This window comes from Pongo pygmaeus, chromosome X (assembly GCF_028885625.2).
Source record: "Pongo pygmaeus isolate AG05252 chromosome X, NHGRI_mPonPyg2-v2.0_pri, whole genome shotgun sequence".
In the NCBI taxonomy this organism is placed as follows: domain Eukaryota; kingdom Metazoa; phylum Chordata; class Mammalia; order Primates; family Hominidae; genus Pongo; species Pongo pygmaeus.
The window spans coordinates 15,128,701-15,146,087 of record NC_072396.2 but is presented as its reverse complement, the minus strand read 5'-3'; the positions used below and the strand labels follow the sequence as shown (position 1 = coordinate 15,146,087).

The 17,387-nt window shown below is 38.4% G+C and overlaps 1 protein-coding gene across 2 annotated transcripts in view; it reads right to left on the bottom strand.

Annotated features, from left to right (window-relative positions):
- GLRA2 (glycine receptor alpha 2) overlaps positions 1–17,387 on the bottom strand; it is a 213,211-nt gene that overhangs the window by 39,729 nt on the left and 156,095 nt on the right. For both annotated transcript variants that reach the window (XM_054471731.1, XM_054471732.1), the window contains exon 8: positions 6,056–6,205. In XM_054471731.1, coding sequence (XP_054327706.1) covers positions 6,056–6,205 — 150 coding nt within the window. The remainder of the gene's footprint in view (positions 1–6,055; positions 6,206–17,387) is intronic.

Genomic DNA, 17,387 nt, shown 5'->3' with positions numbered 1-17,387 from the left:
CTGCCTTTCCTAAGGGACAAATAATTGGAAATATTTCTTGCCTATTTTTTCAAAATTCAGTCATCGGTGATAATGAGGAAACTTGACCGCAAAGCTTAAGCATGATTTGATATGCTCTTCAACTCCCCCCAAGACTTAACTTTGGTAATAAAACATTGTGTTCTGAATAGCCATACACAAACTTAAGAACATCTCCATGTCAAACATGCAAACTTGCATTTCTCAATAAACATAGCAGGGATTGTAACTGCCAACTGGCATCTCTAAGACATCTTTTAATCTAAAGTATCCTTTTTGCTCCCCACTGCAATGCCCAAACCATATCTTTTTCCTCCTTCCTCAAACCCAGATCCTTTGGCGTCTCTGAAGTTCAGGTCATTAGACTTCACTACTGATTTTCCTTATCACTGCTGTTACCTATCTGTGCTGTTACCCTTTATTAGTTGTACTCCTTTATTAGTTGATGACTTTAGCATCCATTTCCCTGTCAACCCAACACTCATACTAATGTCATCTTTTCTGGGGGATCTTCAATATTCATATGGATAATAGACCCCATCCTTGGCCTTCCAATTCCTGGACTGCCTTGCTGTCAATAATTTTTTCTCAACCCAACCTTAGTCACACATGCTTATTTATGATCATAACCTTATCTTTGTCTTTACTTCCTGTGAAATCTTAATTTTGAGTCTCTCTCTTTCTCTCTCTTGAATACAGTGTCTCTTCCATGTTTTCCCCTCTCTATCCACCTTAGAATTTCTGGTTCATCACTGCAACTACTGCCATACAACCTCCCTTAACTTCACTTGCGTCCCTCCCTCCCTCCCTCCCACTCTCCCTCCATCCCATTTTCCCTCCCTCCCACTCTCCCTCCCTTCCTTCTTCTCCTTTCTTGGTTTCTTTCTTCCTTCCTTCCTTCCCTTCTACATTCTCTTCTTTCAACTCCTCTATCATCTTCTCTTTGTCTTCCACTCACTTTCCTGCTCATTTGGCAAAACTTCAATTGTAGTTAAACCCAAGTACCTGTTATCTCAGTACCTGAATCTGATCCTGGAAGCTTGCTGGGGGGAAACACATACCTCCTGATTGTTCACACTTTAAAGTCATAACCACAGTTCTCATATGGGCACTCCCACTGCCTCTGCCTCAGCATTCTGTCCCATTACTCTTCTTGGAGCAATGGCTTTTTTACCCTCCCAAACTACTATTTAATACTTGATCCTTCTTCCTCAAACCTATATTTCTTTTTTCCACCATACTCTTAACTGATAGCCTCAGAATTCATGGACATGATAGGAGCTATTAGTTAGGAGCTCCTACATCCTATCATAATTGGACATACCAATTGACTAGCAACCATAGTCATTCTCCCATTTTGTTTGCACAATGGTGAAGCACACAGACTCTGGGAACACAGTATCTCACTTCAGACCCACTACGCCACTTCTTGGCTCATGAGAATGAGCAAGCTATTTAACCTCTTTGTGCTTTAGTATCTTCATCTATGAACTGGCAATAATTTAAGTCATTATTACAATGGATGAGATAGTTGTCTCCATGTAATGCCAACCCTGACCCTTTGCTTTGAATTTTATTTTTTCTCACCTTCTTAAGACATTTGTTCTTGAAATTATGCCCTCCTTTCACTGCAGTGTGAATACCTCCCTTTTCCTTTGCCAAATGCATTCTTTTATCTTCCATTTTGGAAAAAATATATCCCCATGAGCACACATTTTATTCCATACCACCTTCTATGTTCCCCTGCACAGTAAAGGCAACGGCAAGTGATATCTAAGGTTTGCCACCATTTCCTTTGTTCCTTTTTCTGCCCAATCCACTCTAGATAGGCTTTCTAAATGATGGAATGCTCCATTCTCAGAGCTTTTTTTTTGTTTGTTTCTGTTATCTCAATGTGTAATCTCACTTAGTTTTGTGGATTTAAAACAGTATCTGTTTGCTGGTCACTGCCAAATATACATTTCCAGATTTTATCCCTTTCTTGAGCATATATTTCTATCGAATTACTTGCCAACTCTATTGAGATGTCTCATGGGCATCTGAACTTAAGAGCATAAAAATATGACTCGAGTTCCACTCCAAATCTGCGCTTGTCACAATAGTTCCCATCTTAATAAATGGTAACACTACTTATCCAGTTGCTTAGGCCAAAAATCTGTGAGTCATATTCAATTCATCTTCTCATCTCTTCACATAAAATGCATCAGCATGACCTATTGGTTTTACCTCCAAAGCATAACCACTAGAATGTAAGTTTCATCAAAAGGTTGCATTCTTTTCTGTCCTGTGAAGCAATGTATTCTAAGGATTTACACAGTGCCTGGCACATAGTAAGAAGTAAATAAATTTTTGTGGAACAAATGAAAGAATCCTGAACCTAACCACTTTCCTTCATTCTCATGACCAATACCATAATCTAAGCCATCAACATCTCCACCTATAGTTCTACAATAGCCTCCTAACTTATATGCTGCTACTCTTGACACCACAACTATCCACTCAATAGCCTATTTGCTATATTGAAACTAACTAGTGGATTCCAATCACTTAGAATAAAAATAAAATCCTTTATACTGGCCTGCAAATAAATCTTGAAATTACCTATTTTTCAACCTAATTTTCTACTTCTTTGTCCCTCTCATTCTCTACTATATTCACAGCTTTCCATGTTTAAGCATAGTAGCTGCTCAATAAACATCTGTTGAATGAATAAATATATATATATTTAACCTGTGAGTAGTCTAATGATGACAGGGAGTGAGATTGTGCAGAAATTTGTTTTATCCTCTCTCCCTTTGAGAGCTAAATTTTCAAGTAATCTATACTTGCTTTTTCCATATCCTCACCTACCTTAAACTACTGCAATCTGGTTCTTCCCAAATGCTGATCTGAAAATATTCATGACAAGATAATCAGTAAACTCAATGGACCATTCTTTTATTTTATTAATTTTTGCTCTTTGTGTTTTTTTTCATAGTTTTTCACTCCTTCTACAGTCTTTGGATTTAATTTCTTATTCTTCATTCTGTCTCCATGAAATAGATTCTTAGATAATCAGTTTTCAGCTTTCCATCTTTATAAAATATGCATTTGAAGTATACATTTTTCACTAAGCATGGCTTTAGCTCAGTTCATATATTTTGATATGTACAATTTATCTTTCAATTCAAAATATTTTCTAACTTCCAGTGTGAATTCTTTTTGATTCCTGAATTATTTCAGAAGTATTTGGTTATTTCCCAATTTATAGAGATGTTCTAGTTATCTTTGTACCATTGATTTTTAGCCTAATTCTGTTTAATCAGATAATATTATTTCAGTGTTTTGATATTTGTTATGAGGTGTGTTACGGTCCAACTCATGATAAATGTACCAAAATGTTTCTTCTGACTTGAAAAGTATATGTTTACTGCATTTGAGGGTGTAGTTTGTTAATTATGTTGTTAAATGTTTTATATCCTTACTGATCTTTTTGTCTGCTTTTTTTCTAGCAGTTGCTGAGAGGTATATTAAAATTCCTCACTATGAGTGTGAGTTTGTCTATTTCTTCTTTATATTTGTCAATTTAAACTTGGTGTATTCTGAGGCCATGTTATTCATTGTATACATATCTATAGTAATCACATCCCCCTATTGAAGTGATCATTTTAATTATGAAATATCTCTATTTCTAGTAATAATTTTGGTCTTAAAGTCTACTTTATCTAATATTAATGGAGCTAAACTGGCTTTATTTGGTTAGTGTTTGCATGAGATATCTTTATCCACAGTTACTTTGAAGCTTTCTGTATCTTTATATTATAGGTGTGCCTATTGGAGGCTGACTAAAGTTGAGTTTTATTTTTAAATTTCATCTGAAAATGTTTGTCTTTTAATAGAGGTATTTATTCTATTTTCCTTTACTTGTATTTATAATATATTTGGGTTTAATCTACCACTTCTGTATTTGCTTTCTCTTTGTCTGTCTTGTTCGGCATTCCCTCTTTCTTTTAGATTGATTTTGTCTTTTTATTATTCCATATCCACCCCCCCTTGTTTGCTAGTTATACTTTTTAAAAAATTAGTCTTTAATATCTGTTATTATGTAATGCCAGACATTGCTAATTGATGACAGATCTCATTCCCACAGAGCCCAGGTACAGTCTAAGAATCCTTCACACAGCATTTCAAAAATTCCCTAACAATTATTTAGAATTGGGAAGCAAAATGAAACCCATTTTCCATCTTTGGTCTAGGAGAGTATGCAGTCAGTAAGCCAGGATAGTGTTTCTTAAATTTATCTCATCATAAGAATCACCTAGAGTGCTTATTAAGGGTACAGATTCTTGTATTCCACCCAACTTTATAAATCAACATCTGAAAGGAATTTTGCTGAGAATTAGTATGTTTCACAAGGGTCCTAGGTGAGTCTCATTATGATAAGGTAAGTTTGGGAAACCTGAGCAGTATTACCATATGTAAAAGAAGTTGCTGAAGGACTTAAACCATCCACTGACTAATAGACAGTTGCAGCATGAGTTCTTTTAACTCTGTACTGTTTTGTGTTGAAATACCATCATAATGTAAGCATATTTTCTGGGTGGCACAAGTGATCCTGAACTTTTGCTGCTGTGTGCTGGACTTCTGTGAATGTGATTAAAGAAACGTTAGCACCAACAGGGAGGCAGTGAGGAGAAAATTGAGAAAGGCACAACATTAAAAGGTAATGTACAGCCAAGAGGATATTTGTGCTTGCTTACTTGTTTTCCTTATCTATGGCAGGACAAAATGTTCCTGAGAGGTAGCAAAGAGTGAGACAGGGCAGCTAACAGGATAGATTTATCTCTTCCAGCCCAGAGTATGTGCAGGAAACCTTTTAGTGGATGCAGTCACAACTCAGTGAGCTCATACCCACATAAACTCCTCAATATAAGCAATGTCTCACAACAAATATTCAGCTTTACATCTAGGTATTTGCAGCATTAATAGGGACTGTGAAATATTTTTGTTTTCATTCCAACAGAGTAGCATATAACTATTACTTCACCAGCAGGATTAATTTATCAAATATTTTCTGGACCAGATTTTGAAAAATCTCTCTCTCTCTCTACTGTACATAAAATGTTAACTTTAGTTCTCAAGCAATATTGTTACAGGAGGTAACATTCTCCATATCAAAGGGTATGTTTCTTTCCCAGAGTTTGAAGTGGAAAACAGGTGCAAGCCTTTCGATAGCCTCTATGAGATTGGGTTATAAACCAGAACGGTGCTTTCCAAGCATGTCTGCACACTAGAATTGCCTGGGGAGCTGCAGAAATATGGAGGCTGGTGCCCCTCCTAACGTTGAGGTTTCATTGGTGTAAGGTGTGTCTAAGGCTTGGGATTTTTAAAATATCCCCAGGCGATTCCAATGTGCAGGCAAGTTTGGGAACCACAGGACTGGAGATCTTGAGCTATACATTTCAAACCTGAAGTCTCTGGACAGTGTAAAGCTTAGAATTCTGCACTAAAGTTTAAGTTGAGATAATGAGACCAGTCTCACTGGATTTATCATGTTGCAATCTACATGGGTACGGCATAATTTACATAAAGCCAGAGCAATTGATGAAAAAAAGTCAATCAGATGTACACGCGCACACACACACTGTCAATATTTAGAAGAACCAGGATTTTAAAGTAACTTTGTCAAATCGAGTATATATCCCCAATTAGAGTTGCCAGATAAATACAGGGAGCCCAGTTACTTCCGAATTTCAGATAAACAATTTTTAGTATAAGTATGTCCCATGCAATATTTGGTATGTGCTTATACTCAAAATTGTTTCTTGTTATCTGAAATTCCAGTTTAACTCCATGATATGTATTTTTATTTGCGGAATCTGACAATCCTCCCTAATTTTAAAGGCCTAAGCTGAGCACTAAGTCACTGTAGTAGGACAAATCAGAACAAAAATTAACCTTGGCTTCTTGCTTATTGTGTGCTCTTCTGTTTTCTGAGTTACATTGCCTAGCTAACCATCTCAAGCTCTACACTGTCTGAACTGAGAGGCAATCATACCTTATTCTGCCTCTTCTGTCTTCTTCGGAGGCGCAGGAACTCCTTGTGTTGCCTGGAGACAAAGTTCACCGCTGCGTATTCCAGTAAGGCAGCAAACACAAACAGAAGGCACACCGCCATCCAGATGTCAATCGCTTTTACATAGGACACCTGAGAGAGAGAGAGAGACACACACGCACACACACACACACACACACACACAGAGAGAGAGAGAGAAAGACAGACTATGAAAGCTTGCCAGGGAACCAGATTCTTAATGGTGTAAGCAGCAAAATAACCTAATTTCCCTGGTCAATGATTTTCCAGCGTTTTCTTAAGAAAGTGCTTAAGCCATTGATTCTACTTTGAAGATTCTGGGCAGAGCACTGAAAATCACATACCCCTGAACCAGTAGCTTTATTCCTGAGACCAGCTCCAATGACTTCAAGAATTTCCTTAATGACAGATTTTAAGTGTTCTCACTACAAATAAATATGTGAAATAATGTATATGTTAAGTAGCTTAATTTAGACATTCCATGATGTGTACATATATTGAAACATGTTATACACCATAAATATATACAATTTTTACTTATCAATTAAAAATAATTATTCTCTTAATTAAAAAAAGAAAAACAAAACTTTGAGGCAAAATAGATGGGTGCTATTATTAAAACTGCTCACTTCTATTTTTTAAATTGACATTTAAAAATCAATATAATTAAGATAATTTCAAAACATGGATGAGAAATAAACTATATATGGCCTTAGGCTCTTCAAAAGCCAATTTGTAATTTTCTTCAATTTACTGATCCTAACTGACATGAAAACACCGTTCTAAATAGTTTTAAATCCTCACAATTAAAGAGTATTCAACCAAAGTAAAATATCAGGAATATAGCCTTGAGAAGGTATCTGGTTAAAAAGAAAACTTTGATAACCCTTCAGTGTTTGCTTAAGTGTTTAGTAAGTCTTATAATTTGACAAAGTAGATTCTGAAAACAAATACTTTTTGCTTGCAATGGAAAATGCCCCTCATCTCACTCGACTTACAATTATTTTTTTCAAATGTAAAAGGGAAAAATAATTGGAGGAAGCTATAAAATATTGGATCCTAGACTACAAAGAATACTTAGTAAACTACCATCTAAATGTGTACTATTCAGTTCTAATTTTTAAATAGAGTTTCCTATATTTTGATAGCTGTCAAGTGCTTGCCAGCCAGTATTTTAAGCATTTTACATGTGTGAATTTTTTAACCCTTACAACAACTCATCCCAATTTTCTGATGAGAAAACTGGGGTAAAGAGGGATGAAATTATTATCCAAGGTCACAAAAGTAATAAATGACAGAGTCAAGATTGGAATTGGAACTCAGTCTGACTAATGGATTTCCTTTGTGAACACACACAAACACATTGCTAGGATCACAGTTTGTATCTTTGCATTTCCCTTTGACCTTTATACTGAGCATTTCCCATTTTATTTATTTTTCTTCTAGATCATAACTTCTAATGCTTGCCTAATGGTCTATACCATGATTAAACATTCCACATTGTAGGACATATAGGTTTATAGGTTATTTTCTATCTTATATTTTATAAGTTTTGCTGCTATAAACATTCTTCTCCCAAAATATTTGACTGTGTCCCTGATTATTTGTTGGATCAACTTTTAGGTGAGTTACAGAAGTAAAGATATGAAAATAGGCTCTTGAATTAGAAGGTTTGCAGGAGCACAGTGGACATAAAAGCAGAGATTCTGGAGTAAGATGCCCCAATTAAGAAATGCTGCTCTGCTACTATCTGTATAATTCAGTTATGTTATTTAACCTCTCTCTGCCTCTATTCCTCATCTCTAAAATGGGAGCAATAATAGTACCTACCTCATAGAGCTGTTAAGTGGATAAAATCATTTAATATACATAAAGATTTTAGAATAGTTTCAGAAAGTAGTTCCAAGATGGCCGAATAGGAACACCTCCAGTCTACAGCTCCCAGCATGAGTGACGCAGAAGACGGGTGATTTCTGCATTTCCAACTGAGGTACCGGGTTCATCTCACTGGGGCTTATCAGACAGTGGGGGCAGGACAGTGGGTGCAGCCCACCGAGCGTGAGCCGAAGCAGGGCGAGGCATTGCCTCACCCAGGAAGCGCAAGGGGTCAGGGAATTCCCTTTCCTAGCCAAGGGAAGGAGTGACAGATGGCACCTGGAAAATTGGGTCACTCCCACCCTAATACTGCACTTTTGCAATGGTCTTAGCAAGCGGCACATCAGGAGATTATATCCCGCGCCTGGCTCGGAGGGTCCCACACCCACGGAGCCTCACTCATTGCTAGCAGCATAGCAGTCTGAGATCGAACTGCAAGGCAGCAGCGAGGCTGGGGGAGGGGCGCCTGTCATTGCTGAGGCTTGAGTAGGTAAACAAAGCAAGCGGCCTGGAAGCTCAAACTGGGTGGAGCCCACAGCAGTTCAAGGAGGCCTGCCTGCTTCTGTAGACTCTACCTCTGGGGGCAGGGCATAGCCAAACAAAAGGCAGCAGAAACCTCTGCAGACTTAAATGTCCCTGTCTGACAGCTTTGAAGAGAGTAGTGGTTCTCCCAGAACAGAGTTTGAGATCTGAGAACAGACAGACTGCCTCCTCAAGTGGGTCCCTGACCCCTGAGTAGCCTAACTGGGAGGCATCCCCGAGTAGGGGCAGATTGACACCTCACACAGCCAGGCACCCCTCTGAGATGAAGCTTCCAGAGGAAAGATCAGGCAGCAACATTGGCTGCTCAGCAGTATTCGCTGTTCTGCAGCCTCCACTGGTGATACCCAGGCAAACAGGGTCTGGAGTGGACCTCGAGCAAACTCCAGCAGACCTGCAGCTGAGGGTCCTCACTGTTAGAAGGAAAACTAACAAACAGAAAGGACATCCACACCAAAACCCCATCTATACGTCACCATCATCAAAGACCAAAGGTAGATAAAACCACAAAGATGGTGAAAAAACAGAGCAGAAAAGCTGAAAATTCTAAAAATCAGAGCACCTCTCCCCCTCCAAATGAACGCAGCTCCTTGCCAGCAATGGAAAAAAGCTGGACGGAGAATGACTTTGACGAGTTGAGAGAAGAAGGCTTCAGATGATCAAACTTCTCCAAGTTAAAGGAGGAAGTTCAAACCCATCACAAAGAAGCTAAAAACCTTCAAAAAAGATTAAATGAATGGCTAACTAGAATAAACAGTGTAGAGAAGTCCTTAAATGACCTGATGGAGCTGAAAACCATGGCACAAGAACAGAACTATGTGATGAATGAACAAGCTTCAGTAGCCGATTCGATCAACTGGAAGAAAGGGTATCAGTGATTCAAGATCAAATAAATGAAATGAAGCGAGAAGAGAAGCTTAGAGAAAAAAGAGTAAAAAGAAATGAACAAAGCCTCCAAGAAATATGGGACTATGTGAAAAGACCAAATCTATATCTGATTGGTGTACCTGAAAGTGACGAGGATAATGGAACCAAGTTGGAAAACACTCTTCAGGATATTATCCAGGAAAACTTCCCCAACCTAGCAAGGCAGGCCAACATTCAAATTCAGGAAATACAGAGAATGCCACAGAGATACTCCTCGAGAAGAGCAACTCCAAGACACATCATTGTCAGATTCACCAAAGCTGAAATGAAGGAAAAAATGTCAAGGGCAACCAAAGAGAAAGATCGGGTTACCCACAAAGGGAAGCCCATCAGACTAACAGCTGATCTCTTGGCAGAAACTCTACAAGCCAGAAGAGAGTGGGGAACAATATTCAACATTCTTAAAGAAAAGAATTTTCAACCCAGAATTTCATATCCAGCCAAACTAAGCTTCATAAGTGAAGGAGAAATAAAATACTTTACAGACAAGCAAATGCTGAGAGATTTTGTCACCACCAGGCCTGCCCTAAAAGAGCTCCTGAAGGAAGCACTAAACATGGAAAGGCACAACCGGTACCAGCCACTGCAAAATCATGCCAAAATGTAAAGACCATCGAGACTAGGAAGAGACTGCATCAACTAACGAGCGAAATAACCAGCTAACATCATAATGACAGGATCAAATTCACACATAACAATATTAACCTTAAATGTAAATGGACTAAATGCTCCAATTAAAAGACACAGACTGGCAAATTGGATTAAGAGTCAAGACCCATCAGTGTGCTGTATTCAGGAGACCCATCTCACGTGCAGAGACACACACAGGCTCAAAATAAAGGGATGGAGGAAGATCTACCAAGCAAATGGAAAACAAAAAAAGGCAGGGGTTGCAATCCCAGTCTCTGATAAAACAGACGTTAAACCAACAAAAATCAAAAGAGAAAAAGACCATTACATAATGGTAAAGGGATCAATTCAACAAGAAGAGCTAACTGTCCTAAAGATATATGCACCCAACACAGGAGCACCCAGATTCATAAAGGAAGTCCTTAGAGATCTACAAAGAGACTTAGACTCCCACACAATAATAATGGGAGACTTTAACACCCCACTGTCAACATTAGACAGGTCAATGAGACAGAAAGTTAACAAGGATATCCAGGAATTGAACGCAGCTCTGCACGAAGCAGAACTAATAGACATCTACAGAACTCTCCACCCCAAATCAAAAGAATATACATTCTTCGTAGCACCACATCACACTTATTCCAAAATTCACCACATAGTTGGAAGCAAAGCACTCCTCAGCAAATGTAAAAGAACAGAAATCATAACAAACTGTCTCTCAGACAACAGTGCAATCAAACTAGAACTCAGGATTAAGAAACTCACTCAAAACTACACAGCTACATGGAAACTGAACAACCTGTTCCTGAATGACTACTGGGTACATAACATAGTGAAGGCAGAAATAAAGATGTTCTTGAAACCAATGAGAACATAGACACAACATACCAGAATCTCTGGGACACATTTAAAGCAGTGTGTAGAGGGAAATTTATAGCACTAAATGCCCACAAGAGAAAGCAGGAAAGATCTAAAATTGACAACCTAACATAACAATTAAAAGAACTAGAGAAGGAAGAGCAAACACATTCGGAAGCTAGCAGAAGGCAAGAAATAACTGAGATCAGAGCAGAACGGAAGGAGATAGAGACACAAAAAACCCTTCAAAAAATCAATGAATCCAGGAGCTGGTTTTTTGAAATGATCAACAAAACTGATAGACCACTAGCAAGACTAAGAAGAAAAGAGAGAAGAATCAAATAGATGCAATAAAAAATGATAAAGGGGATATCACCACTGATCCCACAGAAATACAAACTACCATCAGAGAATACTATAAACACCTCTACACAAATAAACTAGAAAATCTAGAAGAAATGGTTCAATTCCTGGGCACATACACCCTCCCAAGACAAAACCAGGAAGAAGTTGAATCCCCGAATAGACCAATAACAGGCTCTGAAATTGAGGCAATAATTAATAGCCTACCAACCAAAAAAAGTCCAGGACCAGATGGATTCACAGCCGAATTCTACCAGAGGTACAAAGAGGAGATGGTACCATTCCTTCTGAAACTATTCCAATCAACAGAAAAAGAGGGAATCCTCCCTAACTCATTTTATGAGGCCAGCATCATCCTGATACCAAAGCCTGGCAGAGACACAACAAAAAAAAGAGAATTTTAGACCAATATCCCTGATGAACATCGATGCAAAAATCCTCAATAAAATACTGGCAACCAAATCCAGCAGCACATCAAAAAGCTTATCCACCAAGATCAAGTTCGATTCATCCCTGGGATGCAAGGCTGGTTCAACATACGCAAATCAGTAAACGTAATCCAGCATATGAACAGAACCAAAGACAAAAACCACATGATTATCTCAATAGATGCAGAAAAGGCCTTTGACAAAATTCAACAACTCTTCATGCTAAAAACTCTCAATAAATTAGGTATTGATGGGACATATCTCAAAATAATAAGAGCTATCTATGACAAACCCACAGCCAATATCATACTGAATGGGCAAAAACTGGAAGCATTCCCTTTGAAAACTGGCACAAGACAGGGATGCCCTCTCTCACCACTCCTATTCAACATAGTGTTGGAAGTTCTGGCCAGGGCAATTAGGCAGGAGAAGGAAATAAAGGGTATTCAATTAGGAAAAGAGGAAGTCAAATTGTCCCTGTTTGTAGATGACATGATTGTATCTTTAGAAAACCCCATTGTCTCAGCCCAAAATCTCCTTAAGCTGATAAGCAACTTCAGCAAAGTCTCAGGATACAAAATCAATGTGCAAAAATCACAAGCATTCTTATACACCAGTAACAGACAAACAGAGAGCCAAATCATGAGTGAACTCCCATTCACAATTGCTTCAAAGGGAATAAAATACCTAGGAATCCAACTGACAAGAGAGATGTAGGACCTCTTCAAGGAGAACTACAAACCACTGCTCAACGAAATAAAAGAGGACACACAAAAAAATGGAAGAACATTCCATGCTCATGAATAGGAAGAATCAATATCGTGAAAATGGCCATACTGCCCAAGGTCATTTATAGATTCAATGCCATCCCCATCAAGCTACCAATGCCTTTCTTCACAGAATTGGAAAAAACTACTTTAAAGTTCATATGGAACCAAAAAAGAGCCCGCATTGCCAAGACAATCCTAAGCCAAAAGAAGAAAGCTGGAGGCATCACGCTACCTGACTTCGAACTATACTACAGGGCTACAGTAACCAAAACAGCATGGTACTGGTACCAAAACGGAGCTATAGACCAATGGAACAGAACAGAGCCCTCAGAAATAATACCACACATCTACAACCATCTGATCTTTGACAAACCTGACAAATACAAGAAATGGGGAAAGGATTCCCCATTTAATAAATGGTGCTAGGAAAATTGGCTAGCCATATGTAGAAAGCTGAAACTGGATCCCTTCCTTACACCTTATACAAAAATTAATTCAAGATGGATTAAAGACTTAAATGTTAGACCTAAAACCATAAAGACCCTAGAAGGAAACCTAGGCAATACCATTAGGACATAGGCATGGGCAAGGACTTCATGTCTAAAACACCAAAAGCAATGGCAACAAAAGCCAAAATTGACAAATGGGATCTCATTAAACTCAAGAGCTTCTGCACAGCGAAAGAAATTACCATCAGAGTGAACAGGCAACCTACAGAATGGGAGAAAATTTTTGCAATCTACTCGTCTGACAAAGGGCTAATATCCAGAATCTACAATGAACTCCAACAAATTTACAAGAAAAAAACAAACAACCCCATCAAAAAGTGGGCAAAGGACATGAACAGACACTTCTCAAAAGAAGACATTTATGCAGCCAACAGACACATGAAAAAATGCTCACCATCACTGGCCATCAGAGAAATGCAAATCAGAACCACAATGAGATACCATCTCACACCAGTTAGAATGGTGATCATTAAAAAGTCAGGAAACAACAGGTGCTGGAGAGGATGTGGAGAAATAGGAACACTTTTACACTGTTGGTGGGACTGTAAACTAGTTCAACCATTGTGGAAGACAGTGTGGCAATTCCTCAAGGATCTAGAACCAGAAATACCATTTGACCCAGCCATCCTATTACTGGTTATATACCCAAAGGATTATAAATCATGCTGCTATAAAGACACATGCACACGTATGTTTATGTAGCACTATTCACAACAGCAAAGACTTGCAACCAATCCAAATATCCATCAATGATAGTCTGGATTAAGAAAATGTGGCACATATACACCATGGAATACTATGCTGCTGTAAAAATGATGAGTTCATGTCCTTTGTAGGGACATGGATGAAGCTGGAAACCATCATTCTCAGCAAACTATTGCAAGGACAAAAAACCAAACACCGCCTGTTCTCACTCATAGGAGGGAATTGAAAAATGAGAACGATTGGAGACAGGAAGGGGAATATCACACACCGGGGCCTGTCGTGGGGTGGGGGGAGGTGGGAAGGAAAGCATTAGGAGATATACGTAATGTAAATGATGAGTTATCGGGTGCAGCACACCAACATGGCACATGTATACATATGTAACAAACCCGCACGTTGTGCACCTTTACCCTAGAACTTAAAGTATAATTAAAAAAAAAAAGATTTTAAAATAGTTTCAAACACAGAATAAGTCCTTATAAATGTTTGCAATTATTTGGCCATAGAAGGGTGTGATTCTGTTAATGGATAAATTTTGGAAGAGACAAAAATTGATAAGGAACATGAAACTCACCCAGAATCATAATATATTCTAATTATTATTTTTAAGATCACCACATGCCTTACACTATTTGTCTAAAATAATCTGAAGTACTTGTGTCAGTTCCACATGTGTTGTGATGAAATGATCTAGCACTTTGTTATCTCCAGTCTTTTAAACGTATTATTCTTCCTACCTGGGATGGTTATTCCCACTCCTTCTGATTAATAGATGCCTCAGAATTCTTTAGGACTCAGCCAAGATATCAATTCCCCTGTGAATATCCCGACCTTTCCCCTTTCTCTCATCTGAGTTAGGGGCCACGTTTCTTTGTTCCCTTATCACTCTCTATTGAACTTATCTGTTCCTTCTTAGCCCACTTTTTACATGGAAGATGTCCCTCATCTCACTCAACTTACAATTTTATATATATTTATATATATATATATACACACACACATACATACATATATAAATACATATATACACACATAAATATACATATATACACACACACACATATATATACATATATATTATTATTTTTTTTTTTGAGATGGTGTCTTGCACTGTTGCCCAGGCTGGAGTGCAGTGGTGCGATCTCGGCTCACTGCAACCTCTGCCTCCCAGGATCAAATGATTCTCCTGCCTCAGCCTCCCGAGTAACTGGGATTACAGGCACGTGCCACCACACCTGGCTAACTTTTGTATTTTTTAGTAAAGACAGAGTTTCACCATGTTGCCCAGGCTGGTCTCAAACTGCTGACCTCAAATGATTTGCCCATCTCAGCCTCCTAATGTGCTGGAATTACAGGTGTGAGCCACTGTGCCCAGCCAGTTATATTTTAAAGTATTCCCTGACCCTACTCTTAGACTGTAGGTTTATTTTTTTGTTTTTGTTTTTAGTTTAGGCCCTGTGCAAGTATTACTTCGTATCACCAGCACAGGACCTAGCAAATAGTGCATAGGCCGTAGTTATGTGGGATGGATTGATGGATTGGTGGATAAATACATGGTGGATGGATCGATGATGGAGGGACTGATGGTTGAATGAATGAATGAATGAAAGAAGGGAGGAAGGAAGAAAGGAAGGAAGGAAAGGAAGGAAATATCTAGCTATTTTTGCATCTTTGTGCTTTAAACAGTTATGAATGATATACTGTTACCCACAATTGTATATATTTGATACTTCTAAGAGTGTACTATTAGTGAGTTTTTATTCTCTCAGCTTGCGTAACATTCCTGGAACATTTGCTTCCTTAATAAACAATAGTTTGTCTTGTATTTGCTCTTCTGGAACACCAAAATGGCACATGTATACATATGTAACAAACCCGCACATTGTGCCCCTTTACCCTAGAACTTAAAGTATAATTAAGTTATACTATTTTCCTGTAATAATAGAACATTACCAATCACAGCATTTCCAGTTATATATTATTCAGATGGCCCATAAATGTTTTCAGACCCAGTAATGAGAGGAATGTGTGAATGCCCAAGATATGTGCCTACCAAGAGCTAAGTCCAGTAGAGCTGACCATCATTCCTCCTCTTCCTGGTGTTTACAGCATTCAGTAATTTGTACACCTTTTCCCCATCTTCTAGCAATCAGCAGACCAAGCTCATATTTGGCTTCTTTTATAGCTGCTCATAAATGAGTCCTTTCAGTCTCTTAATCATTTTGGTTGGTCTCTGAGTTTCCTCCAAATCATGAACGTCTTTCCAGCATTGAAGTGCTGGCATTAAATGCATTATTCACATGGATTTAGAGGGTGTTGTGAGACATCTATCACATATGATGTGATGTTCCTTGGTGCTGGTTTCTCAGAACTGAAATGCCTTTTTGTTGCTTTTACCCAGCTCTGATATCAGATTCTCTTCTTTCAGCTGCTAATCCTTAGATGTTTTGAGCTCGCATCTTCCCCTGTTACATTCTTTTTATGATTCTTGGGCTTACAAGATTCCTTCTTGAACTACTTTACTACAAACATGCAAGATAGTTTTAAAAGGTAATGAAGTTCTCAAAATGCTGTTATGATTAACTAAGTTGGTATCTTTTCAGGCATATTTAATTCAGAAAAACAAAAACAAACATTGAGAGCGTACTACGTGGAAGGCTGTACTAGGTGCTGGTGGGAAATGGGGTAAAAGATACAAAGATGATTAAGAAGTATATTAATTCTCCCCAGGACTTCGCAGATTATATTTCAGGGGACCCCACTCATGCTGTGCTCCAGAAAGTATCATTCACATAGATCATGGAGCAGCATATTATAGTTCATGGATCAAATTCAGTCCACTGCCTGTTTTATAAATAAAGTTTTATTTGAAGACAGCCGTATTCATTCATTTACATATTGTCTGTGGATACTTTTGAACTAAAATGGCACAGTTGAGTAGTTGTGACAGAAACCAAATGGCCACAAAGCCTAAAATACCATATGGCTCTTTACAGAAAACATTTTCCAGCCTCTGACCTAGACTTTAGTGTTATCTTGTTTTTCTTGGGGTTGTACATCTTAGTGGCCCTGCTTCACCACTTAAGAATCCCATGGTCTACTGAGGGAAGCAGTCACATGAACATATAAGTGATATAAAGTAGATGGTTGCACATAACAAAGTAAAGGAAGGACAAAAAGTCTGGTGGAATACGGGGAGGTTAATGTCGATGGAAAAATCAGTAAAGGCTTTATTCCTAGGTGGTGTAGCATTTGTTTTAGGGCTTGAGGAGAGCCAGGTCTTTGGTGGGTAGAAGAAGCTGTAAAATCAAAGCCATAAAGATGGGAGAGAGTATGGTGGTCTTGCGAATAATGAGCAACCCAGTGACCGGGATATGCTGGGCACTTGGGAGGTAACGGTGAGGGGTGGACAGGTAGGCCGGGCTGGCAAAAGAAGGCATTGAAAGCCAAGCTGATAGGTTTGGGGTTTCAAAAATTTGTAAAGATAAGCTAATGATGGTTTTGAGGTGGAGTATAGATGTATAAGGTGTCTTTCTTTCTTTCTTTCTTTTTTTTTTTTTTAACAATTATCATGATGCTCTTTGCCTCTGATGAAAGCAAGAGTCTTAGCAAAGTAGACATTATCCTCCTTATGGAAATTTATCTTCCGTCTTCTTGGCACTTTCACCTCTATATAGGTTGGTTCTCTTCT